The sequence below is a fragment of the Myotis davidii genome, unplaced genomic scaffold, assembly GCF_000327345.1.
Source record: "Myotis davidii unplaced genomic scaffold, ASM32734v1 scaffold1685, whole genome shotgun sequence".
Lineage (NCBI taxonomy): Eukaryota > Metazoa > Chordata > Mammalia > Chiroptera > Vespertilionidae > Myotis > Myotis davidii.
This window is the reverse complement of record NW_006295988.1, coordinates 76,446-92,419: the sequence shown is the minus strand read 5'-3', so window position 1 is coordinate 92,419 and position 15,974 is coordinate 76,446. Positions and strand designations below refer to the sequence as shown.

At 36.1% G+C, this 15,974-nt stretch overlaps 1 protein-coding gene across 1 annotated transcript in view; it reads right to left on the bottom strand.

Annotated features, from left to right (window-relative positions):
• Positions 1 to 690: 690 nt before the first annotated feature.
• The window catches only part of LOC102752201 (testis-specific gene 10 protein-like), a gene marked incomplete at its 3' end in the record, with an annotated part of 83,068 nt that continues 67,784 nt past the window's right edge, over positions 691 to 15,974 (bottom strand). The window contains exons 14-16 of the mRNA XM_015568599.1: positions 12,837 to 12,947; positions 9,285 to 9,470; positions 691 to 871 (exon numbers count right to left, since the gene is read on the bottom strand). Coding sequence (XP_015424085.1) covers positions 691 to 871; positions 9,285 to 9,470; positions 12,837 to 12,947 — 478 coding nt within the window. The remainder of the gene's footprint in view (positions 872 to 9,284; positions 9,471 to 12,836; positions 12,948 to 15,974) is intronic.

Sequence of the window (15,974 nt, the reverse complement as noted above, 5' to 3'; positions counted from 1 at the left end):
AGTTTAAAAGAACCCAATTAGTAAATAAATTTAGCTTAAAAGAATGTCATTAAAGTTATAATTTAGCTGGATGGACCTCAACCTCGTGGTTCTTTAAATTTTTAAAAAATATATTTTATTGGTTTTTTACAGAGAGCAAGGGAGAGAGATAGAGAGTTAGGAACATCGATGAGAGAGAAACATCTACCAGTTGCCTCCTGCACACTCCCTACTGGGGATGTGCCCGCAACTCAGGTACATGCCCTTGACCTGAAGCGAACCTGGGACCTTTCAGTCCGCAGGCCAACGCTCTATCCACTGAGCCAAACCAGTTAGAGCAACCTCGTGGTTCTTTACTGATTGGCATGTAAAGATGTTTTATCATTCTTCTAGACAAACGTAAATATAAATTAAATGCTCAGAGGAAGAGTTATGTTACTTACTTGAATTGTTAGAATGTAGCTGTCAAATTAATCTCAGGGACTTAAAAAAAGAAATCTAAAGGTGAGAGACAGGCTTGATGTAATATTAAACACAACTTTTTTCTAATCCTATAGTAATTTTATATACTAGAAATATGACAAAATAAAACATTTTATTTTTTAAAATATATTTTATTGATTTTTTACAGACAGGAAGGGAGAGAGATAGAGAGTTTGAAACATCGATGAGAGGGAAACATCGACCAGCTACCTCCTGCACACCTCCTACTCTGCTGATTAAGAAGGTCTTTGCTTGCGTCAAGTTTAATACAAAGTTCCCTTGTGGAAGACAAATCTGCAAGGGCAGACACCTTTTCAAACTGAACCTTCTGAAGCTCCTCTTCCATCTTCACAAGAGATTTATGCAACGTACAAATCTGGGACTTGTAAGACCTTTCTGCATTTAAGTGCTACAAAGACAAAATTATTATTATAGTTTTTAACTTGGAAAAAAACTACAACATGGAGCATAAAATGGGGCAAATTTTTTAATGATAGTACACTTATAAGGAACTTTAGATGCTATAGGTAGTAATATATGTACAAAACACTCTGACACATAAATTTCGGTTTCAAGTTTCTATACACAAAGCCCATGAGTAAGGTGGTCAACTGGTCATATTTGGAAAACATCTTCTCCCACTTAGAAGTCTCAGCCTCAACCCTGGCTGAAATATATACGTTATGTCTATAGTTCTGTCCATATTTGCCACAGTTTCAATTATTCCATAATATAAATATTGTTGTCTTTAACAAGTGACAAAGAAAACATCAGCCACTATTACACTCGCAATACCCATTTTCCAATTCTTAAAGGATATGTTGATATCAACAATATCGTAAAATGAGCATGACAACTCTCTAGCACTTACTAGTGCCTGAGGGAAAAAGACTCTGGGCAAGTGTAAATTAAGAATACATCCATTATGAGAAATAAGAGCATGTTTTAAAAATGGTAATGTGATCCTTGGTCAGTATTGCTCCATGGTTACAGCAATGGCCCAAAGGGCTGCAGGTTTGATTCCCAGTCAAGGGCAGGTAGCTGGATTGCAGGTTTGATCCCTGGCCCTAGTCAGGGTGCATGCAGGAGGTAACCAATTGATGTGACTCTCTCTCATCGATGTTTCTCTCTCTCTTTCTCTCCCTCTCTCCCTCTCTCCCCTCTCCCCGCCTTCAATGGAAAAATCAATGGGAAATATATCTTTGGGTGAGGATTAACAAAAAACTGGTAATATGAGATTCAAGTTATATAAATGTTTTCAAATATTCAAGATACTGTTCCAGAAAAAAAAAATCTTAATTACACTGCCACCTATAGAGAAGTATTTGTTATGTGAAGATAAAAAAACTGAGAAGCAAATTAAGACACTTTTCGGCTTTTACAAGTACAAAGTACACAAAAATTGCTCCGCTCCTGGAATAAATTATGTGGTCACAATTCACTCCTACCTTTCTCCCTCCCTTCCTTCCTTCCTCACTCACTCTATTTCTCATTTATTCTTTTTTTTAAAAACAGAATATGATTATATTTAATGCACAAGTATTCTTTAAATAATCTTCTATCCATCCATTCTATTTTTATTGTATATTCTATTTTTCAGTCAATGTGCTTAGATGCATACCAATGATAAACAATATGGTCTCTGCCCTCATAAAACTTTCTGACTATGGGGGAGTCATGCATCAATCAAATAAACAAATGAATATATTAATACATATTAAGCAAATACTTCTAGAGAAAAGAGTGTATAATAAAGGAACATGACCTAAACTGAGAGTCAGGAGAGGTTTTCCTGGACAAATGACAGTTGAGGTGAATGAGATCTGCAAGGTGAGCAGACATATACAGTGTGTTTTGGAGAGAGCATCTTTCCAAGTCAGGAATGCGAAGGGCAAAGCTTAGAGGGCATATGTGAAAGGAGGAAAATGACATGCTCTAAGAAGAGAGGGAGGCCAGTATGGCTGGAGCCCCGAGACCACAGGGAAGAGTGAGAAGGGATGCAACTGAAAAGATATACAAAACAGAAAGTCTAGTCAGTGGGTTAAAAATTAGGTCTTTATCCACTGAAAGGTCTACAGAGGGAGGTGATGCAATTACTAGTAGTTTTGTTTGGAAAATGTCACTCAGTATGTTTCAGATTCCAGTAAGGTAGTGATTAAGAGGAAAACCTTTTAAAGGCTAAGATAAAATAGAACAAAAAGGATTTTTGTAATTCATAGATGAGCTTTTAAGGAAGAAAGAAAAATCCTCACATGTCAAAAACAAAGAAAACCAAGCCAGAGCAGGAAGCAAATGAAAGCCTAAAGCTAAGAGTTGGGGGTTGAAAGAGCCACTAACAGTGAATGACTTACATTTCAACATTCAAGCAAGGATAGGAGACAAGATGTAGAATTAATGGAGAGTTGGAACTGAGACCTATACATAATTTGGGACCCTTGAGAGGAGGCTCTGAGGGGAAAAAAATCCACTCAACCTCACAGAGATACAAACAAAAATTTATCTTGACCTAGTCTCTGGATATGGGAAAAAATGTCCTCTGTAAGAAATTGAAACCTCAGGTCTGCATTCACTCAAATTTGAAGTCGGACTTTACACTATCCATCCAAATTCTAAACTTCAACATAAAGTTTGAAGAAGCCCACCTATCTCCCTGGCCATACAAGTCTATTGGAGAAAAAAAACTCCCATCTCAAGAGGAGATTACAGTCAAATAGTGAGAATCAGAGTAACACAGCACATAGCAGGATCAGAGTTCTAGAACTTCAAATGATGGAACAAAATAGTTTAGAAGGCATGGAAAATATCTTTAAAAGTTTTAAAGACATTAAAAAATTTTAAAAGGACATTAAGGAAAAATTAAAAACATTCCTCTTCTATTTGAAGAAGAATTGAATAGAACTTCTAGAAAGAAAAAGTAAATGAAAATTAATGAATGCATCAAAAAACAAAATGGTACAGCTTGAAGGGGAAGAATGAACTAGATGATGGATCATAGCACAGAGAAATAAACATCTAAAACATACAATAAAAATATTAATAATCATTGGGCTAAAAGATTCAAAAAGTGTATTATAAAAGCTAAAGGAAACAGTAAATTTGGAGGCAGTAATATTCAAAGAAATAACATCTGAGAATTTTCCAGACTAATAAGAGGCATGGAAACTCTGACTGAAAAACTGCAACAAAACAAAAGGACAGAAACAAACTCATAGAGAACAAATTGATGGCCGCAGAGGAAAGGGGCACTGGGGGAAGGGTAAAAAAGATGAAGAGATTTTGCGGGGAGGCTTTTGGTGGAGCTCTAAACTGTGTGGCTTGGGAAAGAGGATAAGTCTCCCCGACCCTGAGTGCACAGCCGGCACCTCCCCACACCTCTGGAACCACTCAGCCTGTCCTGCACATCTGGGTTTGGTGTCACAGGCAAGTTGTGCCGGGCTGGGATTTGGGGCCCCAGCCTGCTGGGTTTGAAGCTTGTGCAGAGCTTTTGGCCCCACCCTGCTGAGAGCAGATGCGCAGAGATGGGAGCGTCTTGCAGAGCTGTCCTTTGGCCCCATTCTTTTTAGTTCAGTGGTGTGGGTAGCTGGGGAACCATGCAAAACTGGAATTTTCAGACTGTGTCTCCTGGAGAGGCTTTAGTCTGGGAACCAGATGGGCGAGTGCTGGGCTGTGTACTCAGAAAACTACAGAACATTGAAAAAGGAAATAGAGGAAGATACAAATAAACAGGAACATATATACCATGTTCATGGACAGGAAGAATTATCATCATTAAAATGTCTATACTGCCCAAACCAATCTATAGATTTAGTGCAATTCCTATTGAAATACCAATGGCTTATTTCACAGATCTAGAAAAACTATTCCAAACTTTATATGGAACAAAAAAGACACTTAATAGCCTCAGCAATCTAGAGGAAGAACAACAAAATTGAAGGTGTCACAACACCTAATATCAAACTATTCTACAAGGCCATTATAATCAAAATAGCCTCATACTGGCAAAGGATAGGTATATAGATCAATGGAACAGAACAGACATCCCAGAAATCAACCTAAGTTTTTATGATCAATCAATATTTAACAAAGAAGACAAGAGCATACAATGGAGTAAAGATGGTCTCTTCAATAAATGGTGTTGGGAAAATTGGATGGGTACACGTGAAGAAATAAAACTAGACCACCAACTTACATCATACACAAGAATAAACTCAAGTCATGAAACCATAAAAATCCTAGAAGAAAACATAGGCACTTAAATCTCAGACATCTCTTGATATATCTCCTATGGTAAGAGAAAAGAAGAAAAAAATAAACAAATGGGACTACATCAAACTAAAAAGCTTCTGCACAGGAAAAACAACCATCAACAAAATGAAAAGGAAACCCACTATATGGCGGAACATATTTGCTAATGATACATCTGATAAGGGGTTAATTTCCAACATAATTAAAGAACTTATACAACTCAACACAAGGAAGACAAACAGCCCAATTAAAAATTTGGCAAAAGGACCTCAACAGACACTTCTCCAAGGAAGACACACAGATGAGAAATAGACATATGAAAAAAATGCTCAGTATCATTAATCATAAAAATGCAAATTAAAACCACAATGAGATAATCTTCTCACACCTGTCAGAATGGCTATCATTAATAAAACAGACAAAAAGTGTTGTCAAGGATGTAGAGAAAAGAGAACCTTTGTGCATTATTGGTGGGATTGTAAATTGGTGCAACCATAGGATGTTAATTAAAATTAAAAATAGAACTCAGAAAATTAAAAATAGAACTACCATATGCCCAGAAAACCCCCTTCTGGGTATTTATCTGAAGAAATACAAACCATTAATTTGAAAAGTTATGTGCACCCTGTGTTCACTCTAGCATTATTTATAATAGCAAAGTTATGGGAGTAGCCTGTCCATCAATAGATGAATGGGTAAAGAAGATGCCATTCAGATCTACAATGGAATATTATTCAGCCATAAAAAAGAAATCTTACCACTTGTGACAATATGAATGGACCTAGAGGGTGTTATGCTAAATGAAATAAGTCAGTCAGAGAAAGACAAATAATACCGTATGATTTTACTTATATGTGAATCTAAAAAACACCAACGCACAAAACAGAAACAAACTGATAGAGAACAAATTGATGGTTGCCAGATGAGAGGGGAACTGGGGGGAAGGGTAAAAAAGATGAAGAGATTAAGAATTACAAATTGCCAGTTGTAAAACTAGTCACAGGGATGTAAAGTACAGCATAGAAAATATAGTCAATAACTGTAAAATAACTATGTATGATGTCAGATGGATACTAGATTTGTGGAGATCACATCATAAAGTATATAAATGTCTAATCACTGTGTTGCACACCTGAAACTCATATAATACTGCAGGTCAAGTGTAACTGAAAAATAAATTTTAGAAAATGAACCTTGACCATCTTGCATCACACACAACTATTAATTTAAAATATATCATAGATCTAAATATAACAAGCATAATATTCCTAGAAGAAACAGAAGAAAATCTATGCACCTTAGTATCTACACAGATTTACTAGGACAAAGAAGTGCAAAGTAGAAAAGAAAACTGATAAATTGGACTTCATAAAAAATTTCCAACTTCTGCTCTTAAACAGACTTAAGTAAATAAAAAGACAAGCCAATGACTGGAAGTAAATATTAAAAAATACACATAGGAACATCTAGAGTAATCAAAAGAATTCTTACAGCTTAATATCAAGACCTCTAATAAAATATGAGTAACTTATCTGGATACTTTATAAAGGAAGATATATTAGTGATCAGACATACGATACAGAATGGAAAGCTGCTCAACATCATTAGTCATGAAAGAAATGCAAACTAAACCCACAAAGTGGTATCTATTAACAATGCCATGGGCTGGGAAAGATGGATAGCAACTGGAACTTGCATACAATGCAAATGGGAGTGTGAAGCGGAACAAACAATTTGGAAAGCAGTTTGTAAGTCTCTTACAAAGTTGAGAACAATTACCATGAGGGCCAGCAATTCCGCTCCTAGTTATTTATCCAAGAAAAATACAAACTTATGTGTACACAAGGGCTTACATGCTATGTTCACAGCAATTTTATTCATAATGACCCCAAATAGAAACTGAATTGGCTCCCCTCAAAAGTCATATGCTGAAGGCTAACCCCAAATGTGACTGTATTTAGAGATAGGGCCTTAAAGGAGGCAATTAGGGTTAAATGACATCATAAGGAGGGTGTCCTTATGAGAAGAGAGACAGCAGGGATGCACACACACGGAGGAATGTGTGAGGACACAGAGGTAAGGCATCCATCTGCAGACCAACTTGAGTGGTCTCGGAAGAAACCAAACCTGTGGCACTTCGATCTTGGACTTCCAGCCTCCTGAACTGTGAGAAAATAAATCTGTTGTTTAAGCCCTCCAATCTGTGGTATTTTGTTATGGCAGCTCTACACAAACTAACTGTGTCCATCAACAGGTGAATAAACAAATTGTGATATAGCTAGACAGTGGAATATGATGACAATATAAACTAATGAAAATCATTGTGCTGAGAGAAGCAAGACACAATGAGTGCAGATTGTGTGATTCCATTCACATGAAAATAATAGGGAAAGCAAATCTAATCCAGAATGACAGAAAGCAAACCAGTAGTTGCCTAGGAATTGGGATGGACTGATTGCAAAAGGGCTTGAGGGAATTAAGGAGAAGATAGAATGTCCTGTAACTTGATTGTAGTGATGATTGCGCAAGTGTGTTCAATTGTCAAAGCTCATCAGATCACACTCTTAAAATGAGTGTTTTTATTTCATGTAAATTATACTTCAATACAATTGGTTAAAAATTAGATACACAGGTACTTCGTCAACAATAAATTAGATAGCTATATTAATATGTAAAACACAATTCTAAGTAAAATATGTCAGTTATTCAAGTGAGTCCTTACAAATACGGGTTTGCTTCCTGTCATTCTGGATTAGATTTGCTTTCCCTAGAATTTTATGGATCACACAGTCGGTACTCATTGTGTCTTGGCTTCTCTCACTCAGCACAATGATTTTGGAAATCATTCATTAGTTCATATTGTCATAATATTCCACTGTCTAGCTATATCACAATTGGTTTATTCACCTGTTGACAGTTTGTGTAGAGCTGCCATGTTAAATCATGGAATGTGATCAATTTATTATAAAATTTATTTGAGAGTCTAATAAGGGAAAAGTATAGTCAATATATTTTGGGGAACATGAATCCAACCAGATATCAAGACTTAACAAAACTACAGAAGCTCCAAGAGTATACGTTGGGAAGGAGATAGACAAATTGACCAATGGAGCAGAATGTATAGGGACATTTTTATGACAAAGTAGATTTATAATTCAGTGAAGTAAGGTTGGCAGAAATCCATCCACAAAAATATAAAATTACTTATTTTAAACTATGTACAAAATCAATCTCAAGTAAATTAAAGATCTAAATGTGAAGATCAAAATTTCACATATATTTAGAAAAACTTTTAAATGAAAATGTAAGAAAATAATCTTTCTGGTCTTGGGATAGCAAAAGATTTCCTAAAGAAGACATAAAAGCATAAACCACATGGTAAAGGGTTGACTAATTACAGCAGCACAGGAATTTAAAACTTCTGTTTATATTGCAAGCACAGTGAAAAGACAAGCTACAGATGAAAGGATTATTATTAAGAATACATAGCTAATCCCTTTAAATGAATATTGAAAAGATAAACAACTCCATAGCAAATAGGAGAGCTTAAGAAAATTTGTTCCAGGAACGTAAGAGAAAATTCATAAAACAGGAATCCTGAATGGCGAAGAAACATGAAAAGATCTCCAATTTCACTTGTAATCAAGGAAACAAAAAGTATGGGAAAAAATTAAATGTCTGATAATATCAGGTACTGATTAGTATTTGAGAAAATGATAACTGCATGATTTCTGGTGGAAGAGTTATACTTTAGAGAGCAATCTGATACCAAGAAGAGTTAAAATTGTATATATCTTGGATCCAGTTATTCCACTTCCAGGCACAAATCTAGAGAAATATATATTCAAGGAGAAACAAAACAGGATTTTGTAACATTTTATTATTTAAAAAATGAAGACACTTAAATTTCCATATAAGAATAAATTTTAAAAAGAAAAGATTTATACAATGAATAGAGATGCAACTGTTGAGATATACACTGTATCAAAATTAACAAATTTCAAAATTATAATATTGAGCAAAAAATGCAGGTTGCAAATGGTTACTTATAGTGTATTATCACTTTTAAAAACTTACAGCACAAAAAACAACTTTATGCATCATCTGAGGTTGAGAGATATGTCGAAAATATGAACATGCAAAAGAGTTATACAACCAGGAACCTTATACACAATAACCAATAGGGAGGGAGAAGGGGATAGGATGAGTAACTGGATCTTGTAATATTTTGCTTCTTGAAATAAAGAAAAACTAGAAGTAAATATGGCAAAATGTGAGCATCCTTAAATATGGGTTTGGGGTGTATAAGCATGTCTTTTATATTACTTGATTTTTGCACTTTTTTGGTACATTTGAAATAGTTCCTAATTTTGAAAAATGCTAAAGATTGCTCTAGTGGTAGGGCAGGTAATTGATTAGAAGAGAACCAGAGTGGATACAAGAACAGTTATCAGGCCACAACTCACAGTATATTTAAATAATTTAAATGTTTGCTTACATATTTAATTTATGGAAAGGCAATCTAAACTCTTCAACATGATGCAGGATGTACTACAAGCACACTTTCCCAAACTCACCTGCTCGACCTCTCTACTGAGGGCATCTACCTTTTCTTTTAATCTGTTACCCTCTGCCTCAGCAGTGATAAGTTCTAATTTGAGGGTATTGTTGTCTATCTCTGCTTGCCGGGCCTTATTCTCCCAATTTTCAGCATCTTCATTGGCTTTTTGGAGTTGGTCCATTAGTTGCCGGTTCTCAGATTCCTGAAAAGCAAACCCTAGGTAATACTTTAAAAGATATAAAATGTTCAACATATAATTAAACATTATTTGTCAGGTCATTGATAATTTTCTTGCCACAAGGATCATTTGTAACATAACCTTGAGGAATCCTCCCTGCACTCTCGGTTTGGAAAATCGGTCATCCTGTAATTAACAAAAGGGGGTGGGACCAGCATCTGCCCTGGCTCCTGAGTCACACTCACCCATCCAGGCACGTGAAGTTGCTTACTCTCCTCCTTAGGACATGGATGAATAAGTTCTTATATTTGCTTTTGTTCAAACAGAATCCTCCACTGCTTCAATTTCCCACGTACCTGCTTACTGACTAGTTGCTGGCCTGGTTTCGGAGCGTCTGCCTTGGCCTGACCTTTTGTATCTTTCTAGTCCCTTCTTCCTGACCACTTTTCTGAGTTGTACTGCCTACAGAGCTTCTGACTGATGGCATATAATAAGCATCAACGTCTGGTACTTCTCCTGGCTTGGTGCATTTCCTGTTTGATTCTGGCTTTTCATTCAGAACCCCTTCTTTAGGTTACTCCATCATGGACTGTGCTATGATCCACTTTTGCTCACTGCTCTAATAACTTGTCTGAAATGGCTCAGAAACTACAAATCAAACCTATGCCAATAAACACTATTCATAACTATACATCCAGGTATATATTGGGCATATAATATGGAACTGCATTTTTAAACCTTAAAACAGATGGACTAAAGTAGGATCTTATTTCTAGAGGAAAGCAGTCAGCTCCACAGATAATATACTATATTTAGTAATCATTTTGAGGCTATATTTAAAAACATATTTAGTAGTATGGTTTGGCCAACTCATTCTAAAAAATAATTTATAATTTTGGTAATAAATTTAAAAGGCACTAGATCTTTCTCTCCTATCTGTTAATAAACAGTGCACATTTAGAAGCATTGGGCTAAATAAAATGACCAAATTGCAATAAACAGTGTCTCACACTATAAGGCTTTCAAATCAGATTTAAATCCTCACAATATGATTCAACCATAAGTCTGGTTGAAATCAGATCAATATTACCACCTTGTGGCCTGATGGTACTTTGACTAATTTGAAAGATCTTTGCAGAGTGTTAGATAACAAGTTTACAAGCCAAACTACTGTTCTGACTTTCAAGATTCAAATATACCAAACGTGCCAGTAGGGACCTGATGTGTGTTTTCCATTATTGTAGTAAAAATAACAGTTGTGTACAGACTATGTACTTGAGGGGTACATGGTACAATATACATAAACTAAATTTACCCTCTTTAACTTTCTGTAGCACTCACTGTCTATGCCGTTCTCTTAAAACTGCCTTACAGCTTTAGGAAATTAGAAGCAGATGTACAATCTCCCCAATAACAACTTGGATTCCTCAAAGATAGGAATCAACTTTTATATTAAATTTATTTTGTGGCCGAAATCGGTTTGGCTCAGTGGATAGAGCGTCGGCCTGCGGACTGGGAGGTCCCGTGTTCGATTCCGGTCAGGGGCATGTACCTGGGTTGCGGGCACATCCCCCGTAGGGGATGTGCAGGAGGCAGTTGATCGGTGTTTCTCTCTCATCGATGTTTCTGACTCTATCTCTCTCCCTTCCTCTCTGTGAAAAATCAATAAAATATATTTTTAAAAAAATTTATTTTGTGACTAGGTAATACAGATTCAAAGTTTAAGTGGTAAAAAAGAATTGCCATAAAACGTCTTGCCCTCCAACCACCAAGGGTCCCTTCCTTGTGGCAACCAAGAGGCCATATTTTACCCTTTTTTGTATTTGTCCAAAGAAGCCAAAGTAGTGTGGGGACCAAGATAGGCAACAGCATGAAGAAAGTGAAACTGCTTGGTATTCTCCAATTCTCTTTCAAGATGTCTTACCCCCAACCCTGTACCCAACAGCTCCCTCTGGTGGTCCCCTGTGCTCCTTACAACACTCCACCACAGCAAAGCTAACTGCCTCCACTGGAACCCTCCCCCTTCTGGACTGAATTATGCATACAGCCTCTCCTAATTGCTCTCTTGCGCGATATTCTTACTCTTCTGATTTATTCTTCCCAACATCTCCAGAATAATCTTAAAGGCAGTTCTTCAAATCACTTCTGTGTTTCTGTTGTAACAAACGTGTCCTGAAAATGGTGTTCAAACAAGTCCTTCTTACCTGTTATCACCCACCTATACATGCCACTCTAGCTATAGGACCTACTATTTCTCCTAACACCTTTGCTGATGTTGTCCCCACTGCCTGGGTGCCATTCTGTTTCCTTTCAGTTTTCATCTCTGGCACCTCTGCACCTAGCACACTGCATGCTGAATGGATGAGTGAATGAAGAATGCACCTGACAATTCTTACTAGGCTATCAGTCGTGCTTTGTGCTGTCTAGGGCAAGAGGTGCCTGGATCCATCCAATGGTGCTGTGAAATGAAACCCAGTGAAAGAACTCATACTCGCATGCTAAAAACTAAGAGAAACTTGATGTGTGATGTCTGAAAACACAACTCCAGAATTCTCATTCCAGAGCTTCTGTCCATTCATGATATTACATGCTGGCATCTTAAAACCAAGAAGGGTGGGAAATGCCTGCTTGGTCAACGTAAGCTCACTGCTTTATTGCCTGAAAGCAAGGATTGCAATTTAGGAGTCCTTACACTATCTACCAATGTCCTAAACAATCTAATGAGCACCACACATAAATGCTCTACATACGTTTATGGACTGATATGAAATAATACGTTAAATAAAATAAAGAAAACAGATTTTCTTGGGGTGAGTTTCTATTAATGGTTTCAGTGGTATGTAGGTAACAAACATTACACCTATTATAATCCAACCATACTTTTTAATCAAAGAAACTACACTATTTTAGATAGCATTTTACTAAATGGACATATCTAACATCATTCATCAAGGCCTCTGTTTATTCCAGGATTGTCACACATGCATTTAAATTTACTTTAACCATCCATGCACCTTGCTTTTCAGAAGTCCCAAGGAGAGCCATCTGCCTTCTGATACTAAGAAATAAATGGACCCACAGTAGCGTGATCAATTCTCATCTGCTACACAACATGGAGCCTCTTTTGTCCAAGTTTGTACTTAGAGGCTCCACCATTTTCAAATATGAATGAACCAAAGTTGATTCTGGTCCCCTGTCCTTTACACAGTTGGGAGGATTCTGGACATTGGTGGTGTTCTAAATACAGAATTAACCCACCCACTGACAACACTAAAATATGCTGTGCATTAAAGGAAGACTTGATTCAGCTCTCCCCATGAGTGTAACTGATTAGTAACTTCAGTGAAAACTCAGCTATCATGAGAAAGGAGGGGAAATATACATACGTACTTCAGACTTTAATATATTCTTCAGCTTGTTAACCTCCAAATTAGTATCTTGAACCTTCTGTTTTATATCATTAAGTTCATTATGAGTATCATTCAATTGTTTAGACAGGGCCTATGAGAAAATATAGCTAAATTTAACTACGAAACGAATAAACAATTGCTCTGTGTCAAAACCACGAATAAATTTCTAAATATTTATTATAAGTACAAAGTAATATACCTAATATATAAAACTCATATAAAAATAGTGAGAAAATGTGAGTCCAAACTGTAAATGGGCAAAGGACCCAAATAGATAATTCAAAAAAAAGCACAAGTGGATAATACTTTTAAAAGTTAAAAATTTATTAGTAAATCAGATAAATGTTAATTAAGATAATGAAATACTATTTGCCTATAAATTAGCAAGGATTTGAAGCTATTCTGTTATGGCAAAGAATGGGCATTTCCATGCATCATTGGAGTAAATGTATATTTGCAAAAAGCTAATCTGTGATCTGCGATCTTGTGATGTATCAAGAGACATTTGTAATACTAATAAAAAAAACTTCATAAGCTTTGATTCAATTTGAAATTAAATCTATGGGGGGGGGTGAGGGCATGTGCCGGGAGGGAGTGGGGGTAGTAGAGGAGGCTGGGGAAAGGTCAATGGGGGGAAAAAAGGAGACATATGTACTACTATTTGTAATACTTTAAACAATAAAATAAAATTTAAAAAAAAGAAATTAAATCTAACAAAATTTAACAAAACAGAATGCTCATTAAGGCATTATTTGTTATTGCAACAATATTTATTCATAGTAAGTGAATGATGTAGCAAATAATAGCATCTACATAATGATATAACTGTATAGAATGTTATGCTCCTATGAGAAATGTTGGGAATAATTTTTCATAACAGAGGAAAATGTCCATCTATAGTTGGTGAAAAAAAAATCAGGACAAAACACTAAAAATACCTCATCCCAATTTGTTAAAAATTGTGGTGCTCGGGGTGAAATTTCTTTTTTCTAATCCTCACCTGAGCATATTTTTTCCATTGCTTTTAGATAGAATTGATGGGGAGGGGAGAGGGAGAGAGAGAGAAACATCAATGTGAGAGAGGCACATTGATTGGTTGCCTCCCAAATACTGCCCTATAGGCTGGATATAGAACCTGCAGGCCTATATGTGCTCTTGATTGGGAACTGAAACTGAGACCTTTGCCTGCCTAGCATGGTTCAGTGGTTGAGCATTGAACTATGAACCATGAGGTCGTCATTTGATACCTGGTCAGGGCACATGCTCGAGTTGCAGGCTGTATCCCCAATGGGGGTGTACAGGAGGGAGCTGATCAATGATTCTCTCTCATCATTGATGTTTGTATTTCTTTTTCTTCTCCCTTCCTCTCTGAAATCAATAAAAACCTATTTAAAAAAACAACACACACACACCGACACACACACACACACACACACACACGACCCTTTGGTGCACAGGCTAAGCACTGAGCCAAACCAGTTAGGGCAGGGTGAAATTTTTTAAGGTTTCTGTTTTCCACATCTTCTGCCCTCCACAGAGGGAATCCATCTTATACCCTTGGGCCTATGACTCAAATGAAGAAAAAAACTACTCTTGAAAATATGAAAATTGCTATGGTACTTACCAATTTTTTCCTGATTATAGAAAAAATCTATAAAATTTTAACAAAGCAGGTAAATGCTTATAGTGTCCCTACAAAATATTTATCAAGTGATTATGCTGGACTCTCTGATAAGTGCTTTCTAGGCATATTCTCACTCCCTGTGTTTACAGATGATAAACTGAGATTCAGAGAAGTTAGTGATATTATCACACAGACAGGCAGGGGGATTCAACCTCTTGTAAGTACTAAACACTCCACTCTACTGCTCCCTCACATAGAAAACCATGATGTAAAGGGGCATGTGCTTTTATCCCAGCTACATAAAAAGTTCATGTAAAAAATAAAAATTTTTAAAAATATATTGAAAATTAGTAAAAAAGATGTTTATGGAGGCTAACTCTGGGTAGAAATATGAGTTTTTAATCTAGTTTTTTCATAAAAATAGGTTATATTTACCTTTAGCCTATTTTCTCTAGCTTTAGAGTACACAAAATTATAAATTTACATTTTTTTGTTTTCATTGCTATTAAATAAATTTAAAAATATAGTTTTTGACTTATAGAAAAGTTGTGAAAATAGTAGAGTCCACATATACTCTATATTCAGTTTCCTCTTTCATTAACTTGTTACATTAGTATGCTACATTTATCAAAATATTGATACATTATTAAAGTCCATATTTTATTCAGATTTGTTTCATTTTTAATTTTTTATTCATTGATTTATTTTTATTATTTTTCTCAGCCAAATTATACTTATTTATTTTTCTTTATTGATTAAGGTATTACATGTGTCCATATCTCCCCATTTCCCCTCTACCCTCCCCCCACCCCCCCCGACTCATACCTTCACCCCCCTGGTGTCTGTGTCCATTGGTATGTCATATAATGATTGTTTTGTTTTTTGTTTGTTTGTTTTTAAAAAGAGAGGAGAGAGAGAGAGAGAGAGAGAGAGAGAGAGAAAGTATTGGTTTGTTGTTCCACTTCATTGGTTGATTCTTGTATGTGCCCTGATTGGAGATCGAACCCACAACCTTGATGCATCGGGATGATGCTCTTACTAAGTGAGCATCAGGGCCAAATATTTTTCATTTTTATTTACTGTCCCTTTTCTGTCCCAGGATCCCATTATTCATTAACTTTGAACAGTCTTTACACATATACAATTTTTATAATTAACAAAATGTTGCATCTTTATATCTATTTATAAAACTTAAAAATATTTAACAGTTAAAATACAGAATTTTAAGATGCAACTAAACATATTGAGAGTCACAGTACATGGGGATATCATTTAGACTGAAGAATTTTCAGTGGGGAGGAAATCTTCCAAATAGAATGTTTTTAATGGTCAAATTAAAATAATGATATTAGAAACTAGAGACCGGGTGCACAAAAATTTGTGCACTCGGGGGTGTCCCTAAGCCCAGCCTGTGCCCTCTCGCAGTCTGGGGGTTGACCACCTGCTGGCTTAGGCTTGCTCCCCGGGGGATTGGGCCTAAGCTGGCAATCAGAT